We start from the raw sequence: 22,921 nt of genomic DNA on the forward strand, positions 1-22,921 counted from the left end.
TTTTTTCTTTCAGTAAAGAAACAACTATATGATTTGTCATTATTCAACCTAGCAAGGTGTGAGAGTGGGAGCTGCAATAAAAGCATTTTTGTTGAATATTTTGCTCTCCGGTTGCTAAAAAAATTCATAGGAAGTGGACACATGATCTGTATTAGTAGGACAAACATGCTTCCATGACCACTTTATCTCCACACATCCTATTTCCTCAAATGATCTTAACAACTTTATTTAAGAAATTTTGGTCAAGGCATTGTTAAGAAACAACAAGACTTCAATTCACGAACCAAAGTGTTCCCTCAAGGAATCCACTTACAACACTCACAAAGTGAACCACAAAGTGTTCTAAAAGAACACACTCACAAACCCATAAAAGCGAATAAAATATAAATCTATTCAACAAAGAAAGTGTGCCAAAAGGCTTACAAATCAAAGGGAAGAACACCCCCATATATACAAGAGGGTAGAGAAGAGAGAGGCTAAAAAGAGAGGGAGCCAAGCTATTTCTAGCCTTGGGAGCAGTCAAACCCAGTTTGACTCTCCCTCTAACATATATATTTATTGATAAATATATGTATTAGATATTGTATATATACAAATATATGTATATGCCCATGACCCAATTTTGGGCTACTTTGGTCAAGTGTTGAGTTGGTTATTCTTATTTAGTGCCCTCTGATATTTACCTATCTTATCATAGTGCAGCAAATTCTGCTAAATTTGGTTTGCTAGGATATTGGTAATTTAAAAAGATATTTATTTGTGGCATGTCTCATCTCTTTAAACACATTTCCATAAGTTCTATTGTTACATTTTTTATTTGGCTTTTAATTAATCTGGATCTACTTTTGTGATGTGCAGTTTAACAGGGGTAGTAGTGCAATGCAACGTTATGTTGCATCTCGACCAATGTTCATTGATTTAGAAGTAATGAATGCAGACACCAGGTTGGTACTTGGGGATCAGGGCTTGCAGGCTGGCCCGAGCAACATCACACGTGGTCTCTCAACATTCTACAAAGAAATTATAGGTTTTATTCAGTTAACCATAGTCTTCCACATGTTTGGTAATGTCAAGGGGATGATTATACATATCTTGACAATGAATCCTTAATTTACAGAAACTGTTAGAAAGGAGGCTTCAACTATAATGGCTGTTTTCCCTGCCCCTGACGATGTCATGTCAATCCTGGTGCAGGTATAATCTAGGTTTAGCGATTTAGATTACCAAGCATACACATGGTAGGAAAACATTGGTTTGGTAATAATAGAAAAGGTACTGCTTGGTTGTTAACCATGACTATTGCATGCAGCGAGTCTTGGAGCAGAGGGTAGCAACTATTCTTGATAAATTATTTGTGAAGCCATCATTGGTACACTTACCTCCCATTGACGAGGCTGGCCTTTTGCTGGTGGGTTCAATTTGTTGTGTCTAATTTTCCACCTTCGTATTTTTACTCAAGATTTTTTTTTGTTTTCTTATGTCTGTGATGACATTGGTGCAGTATCTTAGAATCTTTGCAGTTGCATATGAGAAGACCTTGGAACTTTCTAAGGAGTTGCGTGCATTGGGATGTGGTGACTTGGATGTTGAAGGTGATTTATCCACTTTTTCTTGTGGATGTAGCAGTACAGAACTTTACTTATTCGAGGCGGTTTGGTAATACCCGCATTCAGACACATACATATGCACATATTTCACATCATCATCATTCCTTGTTTAATATACATATGGTTGGCCACTATAGTCCTATTTTTTCATTCTTTCCTATTTGAAGGTAGTATGAAGTTGTCATTAGCCTTTCATATTATATAGTTAATTACTGCACATCACCAGTTTGCTTCCACTTTATTTGCACAACATTGATCCTACTAATGATTCTTCATCATGCCCTCCAACTTGCTGTATGACAGATTTCATCGAAAGATTCATTATATTACTTATGATGTTATGATACTAAAATTTTTTATATTCACTTTGTTCATATTAGATATGTATTGAGGTACTCTTTTTTTTTTCTATGGCCTAATCCAGTTGAAACTCCATAGATGTGTTCAACATGGTTTGTTTGCTAAGGATCAAACCTTGGATTATGGTTTTTCAATGTAAAAATATGATTTTTGAGTCGTAACATTTTGGTACATTGTGGACCAGTGATTTTTGAAGTCCCTAAAAAACCTGCTTGCATGTCATAACCACATCCCATTTTCTACTAAACAAACTGACGGCATGAGTTTTGTCCCACATAATGCTACAGTTTGGTTAAGAGTTTGCTAGTAAAATGAAGCCGCATTAGTTCAAAGTTAGTTGTAGTGATAGATAATTTGTTTAGCATATTTGGTGTGCCACATGTTCATTGCTAAAGGTGTTCCTCACTTTACTACATTCAGGTCTCACTGAGTCTCTGTTTACTGCCCATAAAGATGAGTATCCTGAATACGAGCAAGCTTCTCTAAGACAGCTATATCAAGCAAAGGTATACTAAACTCACTTAATGTTTATGAACAAAATTGTTTGAATTTCTGATTAAAATGACTGGTTTTCTAACCTACTTTGTTTTGTTTTCTGGTAGATGGAAGAATTGCGTACTGGGATGCAACAACAGTCTGAATCAACCAGTGGTTCTCTTTCACGTTCGAAAGCTGCGGCTGTGCCACCTTCACAGCAGCAGATCTCAGTTACTGTTGTGACTGAGATAGTGCGATGGAATGAGGAGGCAATCAGTAGATGCATATTATTTTCTGCTCAGGTGAAATTAGCTCTTTTAGTTACCTGTCTTTTCTCATATAAAAACTAGATAAGCAGAAAGATATTTTTGTAAAAGTATAACATAAATATGAATGTAAATAAATGGATAACTACATATCTGGACGAATAACTTTGAATTTTTAATTATAAAGTAAAAATGCTGTTAAATTGGTAATTCCCACGCACAAAAAGACTGATATTCATAATTTTATTAGATGCTTCTTTTATGTTAATGGTTCATATGAAATATGAGCATAAACTTACAAAAAATAAATTACTTATATACTTGTGATTCTGAACAGACAACCAGATATTGTATGTTTCAATTCAAAACATTACAGAGTCAAGCACTGTAAGCATCTATGCATTCTTTAACTGTGTAAATTGTTGTTCAAGCAACATAGGGAAAATGAGACAAAGAAAGCTCTGTCTTGTGTATTTGTGCATATCTGATGTGTCATGACATAAAGAAGTGATGATTGACACTTCAGAGTAGTGAACATATGAAGGGAAGTGTTCAGAGTTGGATACCTTGTTGGATATCTGTTGGAAAATTTACTGTGTCAAGGCTATGTCTAGTCATGTATGGCACTTGTATGTCATGGTAAGGTTGTGTCACAGTAAATCAGTTTCTAGCATTCTCTGTATCATGAATTTAATGCAATTCTAATGCAGTTTATTTTTTTTTATTTTGTTTTATTTTGGCAAACAATTGTTCTTTTCTATTTTTAATTCATTGAGCTTTCCCTTTATGGAAAAAAATGTTTTTTAGATATTGCAAGATTTTCCTCATGATGAAATCTCGGTATGTGATAGATAGATACGTGCATGTGGTACACACTGACACACCATTCAAAAAACCTACAACTGATTGACATGATCACCTACAACATTTTAGCAATCTATTAATGCTATTGTGCCTTTTATGTATTCCTACTGTGTATCTATTACCTTAACTAATGACTAAAAGCATCTTTTTGTGAATTGAACGAGCACATAGTATGATATATTTGATATTGATGAGAGTCTATTCATGCCAAAAAGCAAGATAATATTTATTTTCTAGAGATGCTGCAGATTTCATCTCATGATCTTTCTGGAAATGGATCTTATTTCTTCCTTAAGATGTAATTAAGCATCTAAGAATTCTCAGGGATGGTTATTGCATTGAGCTTCCTAGTTCAACTCATACATGACCATGTACAAGCCTGTTGAGATGAATTACCATGCTTATAAGATTAATGGTTGCAATTTAAATAAAGTTTGTCCTATTGTTTATTTAACAAAAGCATATCATGCCTGGCTTATCTGCATTCCGAGAATAAGATATTTACTGTGTGTGAACTCTTAAGTAACACTCACTTTGGGGCAATTTCTTTGGGATGAATTTAGGTTTCTCATCTTCTTATCATGTTGTTTCTCATTGAAAATTCACTAAGTTTTTACTTGAAACTGCTTGATGCAATCACACATTGCATATTCAGTCATTGAGGTTGAGAAGTTCAATGCGATTGCAATAGTTATTATTCAATCAATTGAAGAATGGTCATTGAAGTAAATCTTTTGTGCTCTCTGGCCAGCCATCTATCCTTGCTAACAATGTCAGGACAATTTTCACCTGCTTGCTTGATCAAGTAAGTCAAAAGAATTTCTAGTTGTCTCTAGATATTGGTTTCACAACATAGCTGAAAGCTGATTATCATTGATTAATGTTTGTAGGTAAGTCAATATACAACTGAAGGCCTGGAGAAGACTAGAGAAGGTCTTAATGATGCCACATCCTTAAGGGACAGATTTGTTATTGGAACAAGTGTCAGTCGTAGGGTTGCTGCTGCAGCTGCTTCTGCCGTAAGAATTATCTTCAGGACATTTTTGTTTCTTATTCCTGTCTCTTTTTGGTCAGTTCTGTATGAAGATTTATGGTATATGCTTCTGCATTACATATGCATGAAGTGCCAACTGAATAATGTTTTTGGTTTTCACCATCTTTCATTGGCAACTTTTGCTACTTTTTGTGCTTTGTAATTTTCACCAGGTGGCTGGATTTTCTAGTGCTAGGGCTACTTGTTTTTTCATTGCTCTGTGTTTTGCAGTTTTTTGTTTCTTTACGTAAATGATCCATCTGAGAACTTAGATGGATTGGTTTTATTTGGTCACAGGCAGAGGCTGCTGCAGCTGCTGGTGAAAGCAGTATCAAATCATTTATGGTGGCTGTGCAGCGTGCAGCCAGCAATGCTGCTGTTGTTCAACAAGTATGTTGGTTGCAGAATTACTTCTTATCTATATGCTATACAATTAACTGTTTTTTTTGTTTAATTATATTTTTTTCTTTGCTTTTATCTGCTCTCTGCAGTACTTCACAAACACAATTTCTAGGCTTTTGCTACCTGTTGATGGTGCTCATGCTGCCTCTTGTGAAGAAATGGCAACAGCCATGTCTAGTGCAGAGAGTGCTGCAATGAAGGGTCTTCAGCAATGTATTGACACTGTGATGGCTGAGGTTTGCTTTTCCAATTGGTTTCATTTCTTCATATTCATGAATACCAAATCAGTTCCATAATCACATCATTTATCCATTGGATGCTGTTCCAATTAAATTTTAATAAATTTTAATAATATTTGATACATTTTAGTGGGTTTGCACCCAAAGTGTTGATCATATGTAGAGGTATACATTGGACTTGTTTGCAAGTTTCTATGTTAATACCATGGTAATTTTGAGTTTGTTGGCGCTGGTACATCCACCTGGTTGTAAATATACCTGGCAATCTATCGTGTTAGTTCTACTGACTCTTATTGTTCAACCTCTTTGATTTTGTCTCCATCACCATATCAATGTGAAAGGCCTATCATTTGATTGAGATTCATAAGTTGACCAAGATATTACTACAACAACAAACAACAACAACTACGCCTTCATCCCAAAACAATTGGGGTCAGCGATATGAACCAAAAAAGAAATTCATTTTGGGTCTTCCACATGAATCCTTTTCCTCCAATCATTTCTATCCAATGCCATATCCTCGGTGAGGTTCAAAGCATTCATATCCTTTCCTATCATCTCCATCCAAGTCTTCCTAGGCCTACCCCGACCTCTTTTAACTAATATATTATCCCATTTCTCCAACCTTCTAACTGGAGCATCATTAGGCCTTCGCCGAATATGTCCAAACCACCGTAAACGATTCTCTCGCATCTTAATTTCAATGGGTGCAACACCTACCTTCTTACTATTTGTATAATAGCAAATCTTCAGATCTTTGTGTATGTGGTTGTTCATATGCTTTCATTTTGTATTATCGAGTAGCAAATTTGCAATATGATGCTTAATTGCTTCTCAGAACTGTATATCTTGCTAAACTTAGGGTGAGTTTTTTCGTACAGGAAAAAAGAATGATTGCAAAGGTGCAAGCTTTTTGGATCTATATTCTTGCATTATGGTTCACACTTCCCCTGGATCTAAATTAAAATAGTAAAGGAAATCCTTTATCCAAGCAGTTGTGAATAATATAAACTTTGATAGTAATTGACTATCAGAGGCTGAACAGGGATTCAGGGAAATATTATCTTGGCTGTTATACAGGGTTTTTTGTTGCCCAGCTATGTCGTGGCATCTTAATAATATGAACTTTTACTCATGGAGAAATATGTGGAAAATTATATGGATGATGGCATTTTTGTCTGAGTACATGTCCATAGGGCTTGTAGCATTGATGGTTTTCTCTGTTGAAAGCTATGCTGTTGTTTTGTATACAAGAGCAAATAGTAATAGTAGCACGGATGGTTAGAAATTATGTGTGAAAACTTGACTGCTGTTTTAGGTGGGAAGCAAACACAACCCATTAGAAAAATGAACTTTTTGTGGCACTTTTCTTTTAGTTTGCAACTTTGCATGGATTAGCATTGCAAACCAAATTTTACCTTTAAGGTAGGTTAAGCATTTGCTAGTTACTACTCTGGTAGACCTTTTTCTTGAGTGAGTTGACCCACTTTGTGATTGAAGTCCAATACTTGCTGGCTATGTTAGTGTTCTGTCAATTCCTTCCTGATGTTTGACCATTGGTCTTGATTATAGAAGGGATTCTCTCTCTCTCATGCGTGTGCACGGTCATCTGTCGTGTTTAACATAAGACATGCATAATTGGTGTGCAAGTAGAAACCAGTGTCTTTGTATTCCTTTTGGCTTCACTAGATCTGATGCAATGACACTGTACTCAAGAAGTAGTGGTTTTTTTACTTCTCTATGTTACAGGATTGTGCCCAACCAATAAATGTTAGTTGTGGTTATTAATGGTTGCTTGGTGGACCAGCCAGAAACTCTCATTTTTCTTGTTGTATATTTTGACTCCTGAGTATCACACTCAGCATTATGTGCCTTAGGTTCCCCCGCCTCATTCTCTTTTCTTGAAAATGGCAAGAGAAAAAGTATACTTGGAAGACCTGATCCTACTAGCCTTAGCCAGGCAACATAAAGTGTGACCTTCATTAAAATAATCTTTATAACATGGTTTATTCATAAAAGATAGCACCTCTTTCCCACCATAAAATCCACTAGCAGCTTTCACGCACCATCTACAAGCATTCAGCTGCCACTTTTGTTCTGATCCAAGCACCCAAGAAAATTCCAAACTCAAGAAGAGGTGTAAGACTGATTCAATGTCTTTAAAGCACATAATACATAAGCTTGCAAGGGCACAGTCCTTAAGGTTTTTCTCTTCAGTAACAATTTTATTGGGAATAAAAGTTGCACATCATAGCCCATGGAGAAGTCTTCTTAGTGACTAATTTGACATTTTAAAGTAGTAAATGAATTAGAATGTATCCAAGTCCATGATAAGTGGATGAAAAAATTATCTAGAAGAGCTTGTCAGTTTGTAGATATTGTACACGATTCTCTGGAGGAGGCAAGGCATATCCATGTTTTTAATGTTTCTAGTTAGGTAGATGCTTTGGATTTGTGCTAGACTGCTAGCCTTGGAGCAATTTGGAGAATGAAATGGACTCTGATGGATGGTGGAGTATGCATTGATGTGTACATGCATCAATGAATTTTATCTCATTATGAAAATGTACCTATGGTAGCAGAAGGTTGATTCCTAAAGTCACTGTGTTATCTACAGTGCTAACTGCTAAAGTATATCTAAAGTAGTCAGTGACATATCTTGATACATTTTCATAATGTGGATTATGAAAGGAGTTTAAACACTTGATTTTCCAGGTCAGATCCAGCCAGTAGTGAACTACAAAGGAACATTATTTCATAATATTATATGTGTTCCAGACCGCCATGTTTTCACCTTTTTGTTTCTGATGTATATACCTCTTTGGCACTCTCTAGTGCTATAAATGGCCTTTGGGCTTAAGAACCCCGTGTATCGGGCCTCTCTTTTCCCCTCTTTGTGTATTCTACTTAAGTTATAAAAGAAGTTTTATACATCCTTGCCTTCATGCTCTCTTTGTGTTTGTGCATGCGCGTATTTTTGCTTCCGCTCCTGCCCGTGTGTTGTGAGTTGCTTGTGCACTTAAAAGGCTTGCTTTCGGTGTTTGTGATTACCCAAAGCTTTGTCGCGGGGGCCTTCGCTTTTAAGCCCGTGATAAGTTGGTACTAGAGCCTTGTCGACATTGAGATTGACAATGGTGTCGAAGAGAAATGTCATGACTCCTTCAGATAGTATGGTTTCTCTTGAAGAAGAGTTCATGGCCGATCTTCGTGTGTCAGCTATTGCGCGTGATGTTGCCGAGTTGACTAAGACAATGACCAATGTGGAGAAGTTGGTCAATGGGACTTGTGCAGCTTTTATGGATCTCAACATGGAGATCAAAACGATAGTAGAAGGGATGAAAAACTCCATGGAAAGTCTTGCCACTAGATTTGGGGATTCAGTGGATGACCTTGCCACCAAGTTAGATGATCTGCTGGGTCGGTTCAACATCATGGTTGCAGAAATGGATGTTGTCCGACAGAAGAATGATCATTTGGAGCGATAGTTGAGGATTGTCCCAACTGGTGGAGCTGCGGCATATGTAGATAGGCCGCGTATCAAGCTACCTGAGCCCGCAAAGTATAAAGGCACTCGAAACTCGAGAGACCTCGAGAACTTTATTTATGAGATGGAGCAATTTCTTGATGTTGTTAGGATAGATGAAGACGCAAATAGGCTGCGCACTGCAACAATGTACTTTACGGATAAAGTGACTATTTGGTGGAGACGTAGCTTAAGTGATGTTGGACGTGAGCTAGTCACGGTAGTCTCATGGGAGGACCTCAAAAAAGAGTTACACAACTACTTTTTGCCTAGGAATCAAGAAAAATTGGCCCACAATAGGTTGCTGGCATTGAAGCATACAGGGTCAGTTCATGACTATGTTAAGGCATTCTCTTTTATAATGTTAGACATCGAGGACATGGGTGATGCAAATCGGTTGTTCTACTTCAGCCATGGATTGCAGGGGTGGGCAGTCACAAAACTCATTTGGCATGATCCTCCAACTCTCACTGCAGCGCTTGCTGTTGCAGAAAAGCTTGCTGAGCTTGATAGGAACAATACAACATTTAAAGGTAGACAACATGGAAATGACCGTAATAACAATAATAAAAGGAACGATAATGCACAAAATGCTGGCTGTGGGAACCAACAGAATCAAGGGCGATATGATAGTCATAATAATAACAACAATCAAAACAAGAATAACTTTCAGGTTCGCAACTATCATCATCGTGATTGTCGATCTGCCATGGTGATCATTGGGTCGATACATGTTCCAATAAGAATCGCGGTCAAGGGAATGAAGATAATCGCACACCCCGAGCTGCGAATGTCGTTCAAGGTGAGAAAGTTCATCAACCTGCAGAGGCGTCAATTGTTGGGGCAATACAGATGATGAATGCAGTGAAGGTGACAACTACTGTGGAACTAATCGTATGCAAAAAATTGATGTACTTGGAACTTCTACTCAACAGAAGGCTCATCGAGGCATTGGTAGGCACAGGTGCCACGTATAATTTCATCTTGCGTGAAGAGGCAGAAGCCACAAAACGGTTGGGATTGCAGTTGGAAAAGGAGAGCCGCATGCAAGCGGTTAACTCTGAAGCAAGGGCCATCTGCAGCATTGTTCGTGATGCGCCAGTGCAAATTTATAACTAGTCAGGAAGGACCACATTATCAATCACACCTATGGATGCTTTCAAAATCATCCTCGAAATGAAATTTTTGAGAAGTAACAAGGCAGAGCCGATGCTTCACCTTAACGTTGTCAGCTTTAAGTGTGAGAATCAACCCTGCATAGTTACCACGACATCGGTGAAGTCTTGCGAACGCTTGGTGTCTCACTCCAGTTAAAGAGAGGCATGAAAAGTGGTGATGAGACTTTTCTCATTACGATTTGTGTAACAGATGAAGCGGGAGAAGCCGCTAATGTCCCAAGGGCCCTAGCACCCGTATTGAAGGAGTTTGGTGATGTTATGCCCGCTGAACTGCCGAAGAAGCTACCTTCGAGACGTGAGGTAGACTACCAGATTGAGTTAGTGCCAGGTGCATGACCACCTTCAATGACTCCTTATCTTATGGCAATTCTCAAGCTGAAGTAATTGGATGACATACTCGAAGCAGGGATCATCCAACCATTCAAAGCTCCCTTTGAAGTGCCCGTGCTATTTCAGGCAAAGCATGATGGGTTGAAACATCTGTGCGTCGACTACAGGGCACTGAATAAAATAATGGTGAAGAACAAGTATCCGCTTCCTTTGCTCGCAGACTTGTTTGATAAACTTAAAAAGGAAAATGTCTTCTCTAAGTTGGACCTGAGATTAGGTTATTGGCAAGTAAGAGTTGCTGAAGGGGATGAGCCAAAAAACACCTGTGCAATGCGATATGGGGCGTTCAAATTCATTGTTATGCCATTCGGCCTGATGAACACACCCACAACCTCCCCAACCCTAATGAATAAGATTTTCTATCCGCACCTTGATAAGCTTGTTGTCGTGTACTTGGATGATATAGTGGTGTACAATGACTCTATCGAGCCGTATATTCAACACCTTCAGATTGTGTTTCAAACTCTAAAGGATCACGAGCTGTACGTCAAGCGAGAGAAGTGCCTACTTGAACAAGGGAAAGTTCACTTCCTTGGCCATATTGTGGGAGGAACGGGAGAAATGCCTATTTAGACAAGGGGAAGTTCACTTCCTTGGCCATATTATGGGAGGAGGTATATTGAAGATGAACCACAAGAAGGTTGAAGCTATTCATGCATGGGAGCCGCCTGCTAAGGTTATCGAATTATGTTCTTTATTGGGACTTGCCAATTATTATCGGTGATTCATCAAGAGATATTCCCAGATCGCTGTGTCGCTCATTGATCTGTTAAGGGAAGACAAGTCAGGACTATGATCTGATGCATGTCAGAAAGCTTTTGAGGAGTTTAAGTGTGCCCTGATAGAAGAACTAGTGTTAAGGTTGCCAGATTGTCAGCAATTGTTTAAAGTGTAGACTGACACGTCTGACTTCGCAATTGGAGGCGTGTTGCTCCAAGAAGGACATCCCATTGTATTTGAGAGCCAAAAGCTAAATGACGCCGAGCGTTGATATACTGTGCACGAGCGCGAAATATTGGCAGTCGTGCATTGTCTCTGCACATGGAGATACTATCTTTTGGGGTCATAATTTGTTGTACGCGTTGACAACGTTGTGACAAGCTACTTTCAGACTCAGAAAAAGTCGAGTCTTGTAATGAAATGATGGTCTTCCACAAAAGCACTTGAATCCACCAAAAGAGTGTCTAGAAAGACACTTCAATCTAAACCCATAAAATGGTATAAAAGGAAAAACACACTAAAATAAATAAATCTTTTTTACTAAAAAAAATGCTTAAGAAGCATTCAATACAAATGAGAGGGGATCACCCCTATTTATACAAGACAGAGAGGGGAGAAGAGCTCTTCTCAAAGAGTCGTTGTACTAGGTCCAACGACTAGTTTTTTAGTCAAGATCTAATGTGATCTTGACTAGATAAATAGTCTAGTTCAAAATGAACTAGACGAAAAATAAAAATACAAAGAAAGAAGAAAATTAAAAATAAATAATATATATATATATATATATATATTACATTTTTACATTTTAACACTCCCCCTCAAACTTACGGTCCAATGAGCTAAAGTTTGTCTAAGAGAAAGTGAAATCTGGAAGGAGCGAGAGGCTTGGTGAAGAAGTCTGCTAATTGATACTTTGATGTAACATGCGGCAGATCAATAGTTCCATGCAAAAATTTTTCTATGACATAGTGACATTCTATCTCAATATGTTTGGTGCGCTCATGAAACGTCCGATTGCTTGCAATGTAAATTACACTCTTGTGGTCACAACACATTCTTAAAGCTTGTGTTGTTTTAACTCCCATGTCAGCTAGCAGGCGCCTGAGCCAAACAACTTCCATTGTAGTGGTCGCCATGGCTATATATTTCGCTTTCATGGAGGAAAGAGAGACCTTCTGCTGCTTTTTGCACCTCCATGAAATTAAGGACTCACCTAAGAAAACACAAAAACTAGTAGTTGAGTGCCTATTATTACTCAGTCAACATCGGTATAGGAAATTAAATCTAATGATGATGATGCAGACAAGAAGATGCCTCATGAGAGAGGTCTTTAAATATCTAATAATACACAAAACTGCTCCCATGTGTATAAAAGTAGGAGCATGCTGAAATTGACTAGCTATATGTACAACGTATGCTATATCTGGCCTAGTAATGAAAAGATAGGAAAATGCTCAAAAAAACTGTCTGTAAGGAGTATGATCATCAAGAATCTCTCCATCATCAATTTTCATTTTAATATTGACAACTTCTGGAGTATCTACTTTCTTATCATCTGTAATGTCTGACCTGAAAACAATATCAAAAGCAAATTTAGATTGAGATATGGGGAATAAGCAACTTCAATTCCTAAAAAATATCTTAAGAAACCTAGGCCAGTCATGTCAAAGTGAGTTTTAAGAAGAGTTTTGATATTTGCAACTCCCTGTTTATTGCCTCCGATGATGATCACGTCATCCACATAGAGGAGAAGAATAATAATCCCTGCATCAGAATTCTTAACAAGCAAAACAATGTCATTCAAATAGGGTGAAAAACCAATATCATACATTACATGACTAAACATATCATACCAAGCTTTTGGTGTTTGTTTAAGGCCATAAAGAGCTTTTTCTAGACGAACTTTACCCTTGGGAATGTTAATACCAGGTGGGGGTTCCATGTACACTTCTTCAGCTAGGTTTTTATTCAGAAATGCATTTTTGACATCCATCTGATATATAGGCCACTTTAAAAAAAAACCAAGGCAATTAAAGTTCTAACAATGGTCATATGAGACACTGGGTCCAAGGTTTCTTCATAATCGATGTCGTATTCTTGGGCATAGCCTTTGGCCACTAATCGAGCTTTATATCTCTTAAGAGTTCCATCACTCTTGGTCTTAACTTTGTAAACCCATCAACAACTTATAGGTTTCTTACCTAGAGGAAGATCTTGAATAGTCCAAGTAGAAGCCTTTTTAAAGTGCATCTAACTCAGTTCTCCGTGCCCGTTATGGCTCTTCGGATTCCGTAACGGATCTCGATCTTTCGAAGTCCGTTAACGGATCAGGTCTCCTCATAATCCGTAACGGGTCCTTCCACGCTTTGTAACCGTTCGTGGGTTATAAAAGCGTGGTGAGGGTGGGGTTACTAAAGCTATCTGAGAGATCGGAGACTCTCTGGTTTTCTGAAGAGCTCTGCGATTTCTCATATCTCTGTTTCTCTTTCCTGAGTTGTCTTGAAAGGGGTGTTCTGCAACATTTGGTTCGTGGAGGTTGTTTTCGAAGGACGATCCGCCGGAGTGCACCGTTCGGTTCGTCGTGGCTATTGTATCCTGGGGGAAGGACGCCGGACCCTGATTTGCACTGTATGTGGGGGCGAATCTTCTCTAAGGGGAGTACTTTCGTACGCCTTAGCCTGTTACATAATCTAAACATATTTTCGTTGTTTTTTTTATGTTCTTTGCATCTGTTTGCTCGTATGCTGTCGTCTGGATTTTGGTTGTTTGCGGAAACCAACATGCCTGCTCCCTGTTGTTGTTTCGATCGTTTGTTCATCATGCTGTTTAAACTGTTTTATTTCCTGTTTTCTATCGTGTTTTATATCATGATGACGATTGTGAAACTGTGTGATCCGAAATATGATGCAACAAGACCTACCCTCTCTCAACACGCAAGAGAGAACCTACTTGATATTCCTTCCAAAGAGACTCATCTCCTCCAAGAAAGATTACCTCTTTCTCTCTCTTATTTACTGCTCCAAAAGAAAGCAACCCAGTTTCTTTCCTTTTTTCTTTTCCTTAAGACTCAAGGAATTCCCACATTTTCCCTCTCCAAACCCATTGCCATCAGTTATCAAAGACCATCTCAATGAGACTTCATTTGTGGCAACCGGGTTCTACCAAAAAAAATGCTCAAGACACACATCTCAACAATTACCACCATATGAAACTTGCAAAACCGAAGCACAAGTATGAAAAGATTGTAGTTGGCTGGCATGGTCATCCTTTTGTTTAATCAACTGTCTAATAAAGGATTGAAGGACTCCAGGTGGCGACACTATTTATGGTAAAGATTCATAGGGGTTGTGCTTAAACCAGAGTTACCGGAAGCGCCTAGGCAAAAGGGGAAGCGCGAAACATCGCGCTTCCGAAGCGTGAGGGGAAGCGTCCCCCTTTTTTGGGAAGCGCGCTTCCCTTTTATGGGAAGTGCGTCCCCCTTTTATGGGAAACGTATTTCCCATAAATGGGAAGCGCGCTTCCCCCACGCTTCCCCCATGTTTCCCCCACGCTTCCCCTCGCTTCCCCATTTTTTCCATTTTTCGCTTCCCCCTTGCTTCCGGTTCGCTTCCTAGGTCGCTTCCGGTTCGCTTCTTAGGTCGCTTCTGAGACGGTTCAGAATTTTCTTCTAAGTGGTCCCACGCTTCCCCGCTTCCTAAATTTTTGAAAGTGCCTCGCTTCCCGCTCCCGCTTCCCGTATCGCTTCCCGCTCCCGCTTCCTCGACTGGTAACTCTGGCTTAAACTTTCCACTGTCCAAGACTTGCAAAGCCATAAAGCAAGTTTGAAGGTGGAGGGCTAGTCTATCATCGGTCCATGTGAAGTTTCCTCACTGCTCTACAAAACATGATTGTAGTAGCCTGCAAACCACCAGAAATGACCATTGCACATGTTTTCAAAAAACCCTAGTTTTTCCAGGAAATGCCATTTGTTTTTAAATTCTTCTGGGAAAACCTTTAAAAATATTATTACAAGATCAGTAATGGTGAGTATGATCTAGGTTCTAGACTTTGTATATTTCTTTAATTTTTACTCAGAATCTGAAAGCTGATTTATTGCCAACTTGCCATGCTGTTATTGCTGGAGCGTAACAGTATGTTTGATGCTTGCATACGTTTGTGCTATAGTTGTAATTTTAGATGCTTCTTGAGGAATTCTTTGTTTTGATTTTTTTCTCTCGCTTTCATCTCCGAGGTTATTGAACATGCAATGGTGATCCATTAACTTCTCCTTTCATATTGTGTTCATATCCAGTTGCTTTTGGTCATGTAAAAACTTTCTTAATATGCAGTCCTGTTGATGTGTGTGTTCAAGTTATAGTGGTCTTTGGGTCTTCTCCATGATTATAGTTTTTGACGTTTACCATTCCTTTTTTCTGTTATACAGGATGATGTATCTTATTGAACTTTGAAAATTTATGCAGGTAGAACGACTTCTTTCTAGTGAACAGAAAGTAACAGATTATCGGACTCCTGATGATGGGAATGCTCCTGATCATCGACCTACTAATGCTTGTATAAGGTACAGATTTTTGCATTAAGAGTTTTTAAACTCCAAAAAGCAAGTATAATAGCTGATTTGTTACAGTGATGCTGGTTGCTCAAGGAAACAAAGAAAGGAGAAAAAAGCAACTAAGTCTCGTTAATCTAACATTTCTCTCGGCTTTTTACAGAGTTGTTTCATACCTCTCTCGTGTGCTTGATACTGCATACACTGCGCTCGAAGGGCTTAACAAGCAAGCTTTTCTCACAGATTTGGTAGGTTAATTTAGTCAGTTGTCTTTACATAATCTTGTAGTGACATTACATTTTTGGAAAATTAGAAGTTTTACTGTGGAATTTAGTGCAAGCAGTTGGCCATGCTCTCCACAAGCACCAAGCGTGGCTGTCAGGCAATTGCCACGATGCTCAACTTGGATGACCTAGCATCCATTCTCCATGAATTAACATGTTGCTTGGCATGTCTTTAAAGTTGTCTGTGCTACTGGGGTAATGATAGAATTAGAAGAATAGGAATGCTGACGTGTGTGAGAATGCACTAAACACACATGCACACATAGATTCCCAGTTCTTTTTCATCTCTCTCTCTCTCTCACACACACACACACACCTCCACATATGCTGTATTGGCTTGAGGTGCATATATTGAGTGTGCAGTCATCGTGCCTAATTTTTGTGACAAATATACATTAATTCCATATGCATGTTTGGAGTGGCCATACATTTCTTCCTTTATTTTCCTAAGGTTTGCTTGTTGGCATTCTTTATTGCATGTATGCTGACTCAGTGATAATAAAGAGCTTTGTATATTTCCAGTTTGAATAAAATGCTTTCTATTAATATTCATTAGTTCTTGGGCAGGAATCTTTAAGAGCCAGTAAACTGCCTGCCTCTCTTTGATGTTGGGCACGTGACCAGTTTCGTTTTGAAGGAACCTGAAATTTGAATTGGAATAATTGTGTGCTTATCTCTTGTTGTTTTGTTTCTGTTTTTCCTTTATTGAATATTCTTCATTTGTAACCCTAAGATTGGAAGTAAAATCGATGCCGGATTTTTATCATTAACAGTTATGAATTGTCTACAACTTCCTGCTAGGACACACACTCTTTCTCTGTAGCATTATTCAATTAGCTTTGGTTATAAATTCAAGAAGTTGCAGCAGATCATCTATAAAGCAGTTGGTGGAATTTGATGTACAAAGTAGCAAAGCTCATTTAGGATGACTATTTTTTTTCAACAAAAAGTCATTGATGATTTGATTTGCTCACTATGGTAGTGTAATCCACAATATTCTGTCGAACATTGGATGTCCATGATGTAACACAATAGGTTGCCTTTCCAGAGTTCTATGAAGTAACTGTTGAAAATAGAAAGAACAACAAGAACCCTTCTTTGGTCTTATAGAAACTCAGGCGATTAGGTATTTTCCTTTAAATCCCTCAGAATCTCAGATGATTTTTTTGGAACTTGAGAGTCATTATTAGCCTTGGGAAATCAAGAGGGTGTTCTGATACAGTTCATACATGCTATACATGTTCATTCAAAGTTTCAGTATGCCTAAAGCAGAAAATGAAGCCAAAAAATATGACTGGAGGGTTAAATAACAATTATTGAAAAGAAAGAGAAAGTTGGATTCCATGAGGAATATGAGAAGCTTGATCTCAGAGGATGGAATGTGCATTAATGATTCCGAAACATAACTGCTAATGCCTTGATAAATTTGAGTGAGACAAGTAAAATGTCCTGCTGCTTTTGAAGTTATGAATTGAAAATTTGTTAATACCTTTATAAATAGCTTGGCATTTATGGGCTTGGTTCTTTGGGTTGTTGTGATGCGAATTCTTGATTCTTAGCAGTCCTTACAAATGGTGTTGGTGAATTTGCCATGACATTATAAGCTATAAGCAGTGAATATGAAGACAATTGAAGTCTTCTCTTGCTGAAAAGTTCTGTCAGATTTCTTAAAATCTTAGTTTGAGTACTAAAAAAGAATAGCTTACAGTAATGATGTCTACATGTTTGTTCACAAACTTGTTACTCAGGGTTGCATTGTATTAGGTCAAACTCCAGAAATAGCCATGATACACCTTTTGTTGAGAAGGGGATGAACACAAATCTACCACTGGATTTCATTTCATGAAAAAAAGTTAACCTATTGTTGGATATATATGCATATATCTATGATAATGTCCTAATTTTATGTTACCGTTTGTTTACCATCTTTAAATAACTGCTGTAGCTTGGCATTAATGGGCTTGGTCCTCTGTGTTTGTTGTTGTGATGTCAATTCTTAATTTTTAGCAGTTTAAAGATGGTGTTAGTGTATTGCCATCACATTTTTAACTAAAGTAGTGAATATGGAAGATGTGCATGTGGATCACCAGTGAAGTCTTCTATTACTGAAAAGTTTGTCAGATTTCCTCAAATCTTAGTTTGGATAATGAAAAGAATAACCTTTTTAGAAAACTCTACTTGTACCATACAAGATAGTAACGAATGTCTACATGTATTAGGTCAAACGGCAGAAATAGCCATGATGCACTTATTGTTGAGAAGGGGAGGGGCATGAGCCTACTATTGGATTTCATTTCACCCCAAGAAAAAAAGAACCTATTATTGAATATTTAGGCATGTATCTGTGATAATTTCTTAGTTTTATGTTCGTAGTGCTTGTTTACTGTCTTTAAATGTCCGCTGTGGCTATATGTTTTCCAGTAAATGCTAGGAAATATAGATCACATCTTTGGTTGAGGAAAAATAGCTTTGGCAGTTCTCTTACAGCTCTTGTTCTCTCATTTATAACATTTTAGTGCAATTCTTCTTGTCGACCCTCCAATGTGTCGCTATCTTTTTCATATAATTATGTAATGACTTTTATTTAGTTATTGGGATGACTGGAACTTAAAATTTCTGTAGGGCAACCGCTTGCATAAAGGGCTTCTTAATCATTGGCAAAAGTTTACTTTCAGTCCCAGGTGAGGATCATTTTCTTAAACTGCAACTGTCAATTCTCCTTGTGCAAACTCCTAAGTTTCTTTCTTCCTTCGATTTAGCTGGGGTTTTATTTTGATATGCTTTGGTGTCATGCATGGTAATTAATCAGTATGCATTAACCACTGAACAATATAAATTATAACAGCATCCAATAGGTACCACTTTAAACATTTAAGCAATATGATATTCTTTGTCCCTCATTGAGTTATTATTATGTTTCTAAAGGATTGACAAGTGTGGTTATCCTTGTATCCCAACTTTCAAGATGTTTCCTTCACTTTGCTCTTTGCCAGTCAATTCCAAGGGTTGTATTGCGTGTTTGTGGTATATCAGATTCGGTCTGTAATATCCAAGTTCAGGTTTGATTTTTGCTCTGATTTTCTTTTGCAGCGGTGGGCTGCGGTTAAAACGTGATATAACCGAGTATGGGGAATTTGTGCGGAGCTTCAATGCTCCAGCGGTTGATGAAAATTTTGAGATGCTGGGAATGTAAGTTATTGATGTCGTTTGTATTTTACAGTCCTTAATTGTTAGAGGGCATTTGTGAATGCTTACCGAGTAACTGTGGTTTCAGCATGGCCAATGTTCTTATCGTTGCTCCTGAAAGCATTGTCACCTTGTTTGAAGGAAGCCCGAACATTCGAGCTGATGCTCTCAGGTATGCAGTAAATCTAGTATTCATGTAATATAGTCTTGGATAATTTTTACCAATCAGTGGCAGAATGGTGAATGGAGGTGCTAATCTGTGGTGCTTTGCTTGCAATGGCAGGTTTGTGCAGTTGCGCGAGGATTACAAAACAGCCAAGATTGCATCCAGACTTGCTTCCTTGACAGTTTGAGTAATATAGGCTATATCACGTTATTCTAAGTTATCGAACAGATTCTTTTTCATGGTGTTGAATCATTTTCTTAGATTTGTCTTGAGGGGTTTGGGTATCAAATGCCTTATCCCACTGCTTGGTTTGATCTCGTATTTGTTCTTTTCCATTTTTGATGTTCTGATTCTTTGCTTGTGGCCTGTGCAGTCTCTCTGCACAGATATGCTTTTTTTTTCTACTTTGCTTGTAGATGATGATGATTTTAAGGATAATTCAATAAATTGTATCCCCAAATGTTTTAGCAGCATAAAGGTTTGGCCATTAAGAGATTGCAGCTGTCAAATGTCATTGAGCGACCTGCTATTGTTGCCGAGTTAAAAATCACTTTGACGGATTAATTGAGATTACCCAAGGTGACAGTATCCAACCTAAAAAATGTATTGCCTAGGGCTCGCAATCCCCGTCTTTCTTGTAGCTTGTGCTTGTGCCTCGACGTTTTTAAAGCCCTCTCTCTCAAGAATGGTAATGAAAGGGTGATGGTGGCGTTAGTCCCCCCTCCTCCCCCTTTTTGTTGTTAGGCCAAGGGAAACAACCAACACCCCCATCCCATCACAGACTGCATATTGGCTACCCTCTGGTTGGTAAAACCCTTGAGGTTCCCCATGCCCGCTAGGGATTACTACGAGCTTGGTGACATTCACAAGTTGCCCCTACCATATGAGTGAAACCCTTGTGGGCTGGTTGTGGCCCCTTCTATCTGGCCTGTTTTGTGCAAGATGTGACAAGTCCTCTGTCCTACTACAGGTGCCTGATGGGTCGATCTGCGATCCTTTTTATACGTCCAAGTGATTCAAACACCCTCTATTCGTCCTCGGCCCATACCTGATTCCACCCGTCATGCATGCCCAAGCCTGACCATTTATGTGCTAATCTAGTCAGTTTGGGCCAAATACTGCCCCTAAAGACCACGTATTCGCCCATTGAGCTGCTCGGTTCAACGGCTACTAACTCCATAATATTTACCTATAAAATATTTTAAAAAAGGGCTCTTCTGGGTTTGGTTCTTTTATCTGTATGTGGTCCTGCCTAAACTAGGTCCTTTTAGACCCAGTCCCAGTCCCAGTCCTAGTCCTGTGCCTGCACATCAAAGTCGGACTTGATTCTAAACCAACCCTGGTCCTGATCAGGCATGCCCTGATGACAGGCTTAGTCCTAGTATCATAAATGGTCGGTTTGAGTCAGGTTTCCTGTTTTTCAATTGGATCTGAAATATGGACCCAAAACTGAGCTGATATGATATAGGTTCTGGTTTGGTTCTTGATAAATTTTTAGTTTAGATCCAAACTTGGATATCCTGTTCAGGCATGCATTGGGTTAGGTAGGTCAGATATCCGGTCAATCATTCTACCGGTGGGATTGGGTTTGTTTGGTTCAGTTTGATTGTGAAATCGTGTTGGATCTATAACATCTTGTATGAGAATCGGTTTGAGGGGATACAGGTTTTGGTCTATAACCAGCTCGGGTCTGTATCTGTTTGGGTACTATCCAAATAGGTTGACAATCAGTTTTGCTCAAACATGGTTATACTCATAAACTTGATGAGTAATAGAGCTTATTAGTGCTTGACATTGGAAAATTTTAGCTAGGTAATTAAAATTGAGAATATGTATAAATTCATGTAGAGTTTAAACAAGCTCGTCTAAGTACTTTGTTTGTTTTTTGATGAGTTACCAGCATTACGCAGCCCATTCGGTTGACCACTTCATCTAGAGAAGTCATGAGATGAGCGGTGGTGAAAAGCGGCACTGCAGGCTGGTACTGCAGGGTCGCTGCATAGAATGCACTCTGATATGAACATCTTGTAATGTTGCCATGACATCATCTTGCCTTTGAAAGTCATCGTCACAAGTTATTTTGATCCAGTCAGACCTATGTTTTAAATAGTAGGAAGCAGCTTTGAATTTTCGATACAAGAACATGATTTTACAACCTTAGAAAGTATCACACATTGTGAGTCAATGATTTTTGAAGTCCCATAAACACACACCTACGTGTCTCATAATCAAGCGATTCAAAAGCCGATTCCTATTAATAAATGCATGTAGCATCTATAAGGTTGGTTTCATAAAAAAACAACCAATAAAGAAAAGAAAAAGAGGCATTATATCACCACGACAATATATATATATATATATATATATATATATATATATATATATATATATATATATAACATTAAACTAGTTTGATTTGACATTAGATGAATTTAATCTTATTTAACTATTTAGTTATACACTGCCGGTCCCAAGCCCGGATAAAGGAGGAGGGTTACGGTAGGTCAGTGACAGCCAACATAAAAACTTAGTCACACCCTATGAATATGGACCAATATGAGAATTTCGTTGGGGCGTTCCCTACTGAGCGACGTGATGTACTTTATAGGCTCGAAGGCAGTGATAAATGGGCAAAGGTTGCTAGGTCATCGCTCAGAAGCGACGTGTCACACCGGCGCCCGGGTGTGGTGTCAAATAGGCAAGGGTTTCCTCACTTTGTTGGACGGATGAGGGTAAAGAAGATAGTTTAAGACCATAAAATTAGGTTAGCCACTTGGAACATAGGGTCTTTAACTGGTAAGTTGGTAAAGTTAGTAGATGTTATGTGTAGGAGAAAGATGAATATTTTATGTCTACAAGAAATCAAATGGGTAGGTGAGAAAGCAAAAGTGATAGAACCTTGGGGATATAAGATTTGGTATACAGGAATAAATAGGAATAGGAATGAAGTAGGGATTGTTATTAGTCGTGAGTTTATAAATAATGTAGTTGAGGTCAGTAGGAAGGGTGATAGAATTTTACTTATTAAATTAGTATTATGTATGAATATTATTAATATTATTAGTGTTTATGCACCTCAAATAGGTTAAGATGATTTCATTAAGCATCAATTTTGGGAAGATTTAGATGAAGTAGTACAAGGGATATCTTATGGAGAAAAACTTTTCATCGGCGGTGACCTTAATGGACATGTAGGCATTAGTAGGGATGAATTTGTGAGTATCCATGGAGGCTATGGTATAGGAGAAAGAAACGAAAGTGGAGAAAGGATTTTAGATTTTGGTTTGTCCTATCATATGATCTTAGCAAACACTTGGTTTAGGAAGAGAGAGTCTCACCTAGTAATATTTAAAAGTAGGGTTAATACGAGTCAAATAGATTTTTTCCTACTTAGAAAGATAGGTAAGGGTTGTTGCATCGATTGTAAGGTTATACCGGGAGAAAGTGTAGATACACAACATAGAGTCTTAATTTTAGATCTTAGAATTAGAAAATACCGCAAAAGGGATAAACATAGGATAGATCCTAGAATTAAGTGGTGGACACTGAAAGGAGCTAAACAAGGAATGTTTGTAGAGCAGGTAGTTAAGGAAGTTGATTGGTGTCTCGAGGAGGATTCATAATCAATGTGAAATAAGATAGCGGGTGGCATGAAAAAGGTGGCTAAGGAGGTATTGGGT

At 38.3% G+C, this 22,921-nt stretch overlaps 1 protein-coding gene across 3 annotated transcripts in view; it reads left to right on the forward strand.

Annotated features, from left to right (window-relative positions):
• Positions 1-19,718, forward strand: part of LOC149834393 (exocyst complex component 5-like) — a 65,764-nt gene extending 46,046 nt beyond the window's left edge. For all 3 annotated transcript variants that reach the window (XM_090011382.1, XM_090011381.1, XM_090011384.1), the window contains 16 exons: positions 859-1,027; positions 1,118-1,194; positions 1,310-1,408; positions 1,502-1,592; positions 2,388-2,473; positions 2,570-2,746; positions 4,326-4,379; positions 4,465-4,593; positions 4,905-4,997; positions 5,099-5,245; positions 15,520-15,617; positions 15,769-15,853; positions 18,512-18,570; positions 18,980-19,078; positions 19,164-19,247; positions 19,359-19,718. In XM_090011382.1, the coding sequence (XP_089867508.1) occupies positions 859-1,027; positions 1,118-1,194; positions 1,310-1,408; positions 1,502-1,592; positions 2,388-2,473; positions 2,570-2,746; positions 4,326-4,379; positions 4,465-4,593; positions 4,905-4,997; positions 5,099-5,245; positions 15,520-15,617; positions 15,769-15,853; positions 18,512-18,570; positions 18,980-19,078; positions 19,164-19,247; positions 19,359-19,428 (1,617 nt within the window). In that variant the 3' untranslated portion in view covers positions 19,429-19,718. The remainder of the gene's footprint in view (positions 1-858; positions 1,028-1,117; positions 1,195-1,309; positions 1,409-1,501; positions 1,593-2,387; positions 2,474-2,569; positions 2,747-4,325; positions 4,380-4,464; positions 4,594-4,904; positions 4,998-5,098; positions 5,246-15,519; positions 15,618-15,768; positions 15,854-18,511; positions 18,571-18,979; positions 19,079-19,163; positions 19,248-19,358) is intronic.
• Positions 19,719-22,921: the final 3,203 nt, after the last annotated feature.

The sequence above is a fragment of the Nuphar pumila genome, chromosome 6, assembly GCF_984573655.1.
Source record: "Nuphar pumila chromosome 6, dmNupPumi1.hap1.1, whole genome shotgun sequence".
In the NCBI taxonomy this organism is placed as follows: domain Eukaryota; kingdom Viridiplantae; phylum Streptophyta; class Magnoliopsida; order Nymphaeales; family Nymphaeaceae; genus Nuphar; species Nuphar pumila.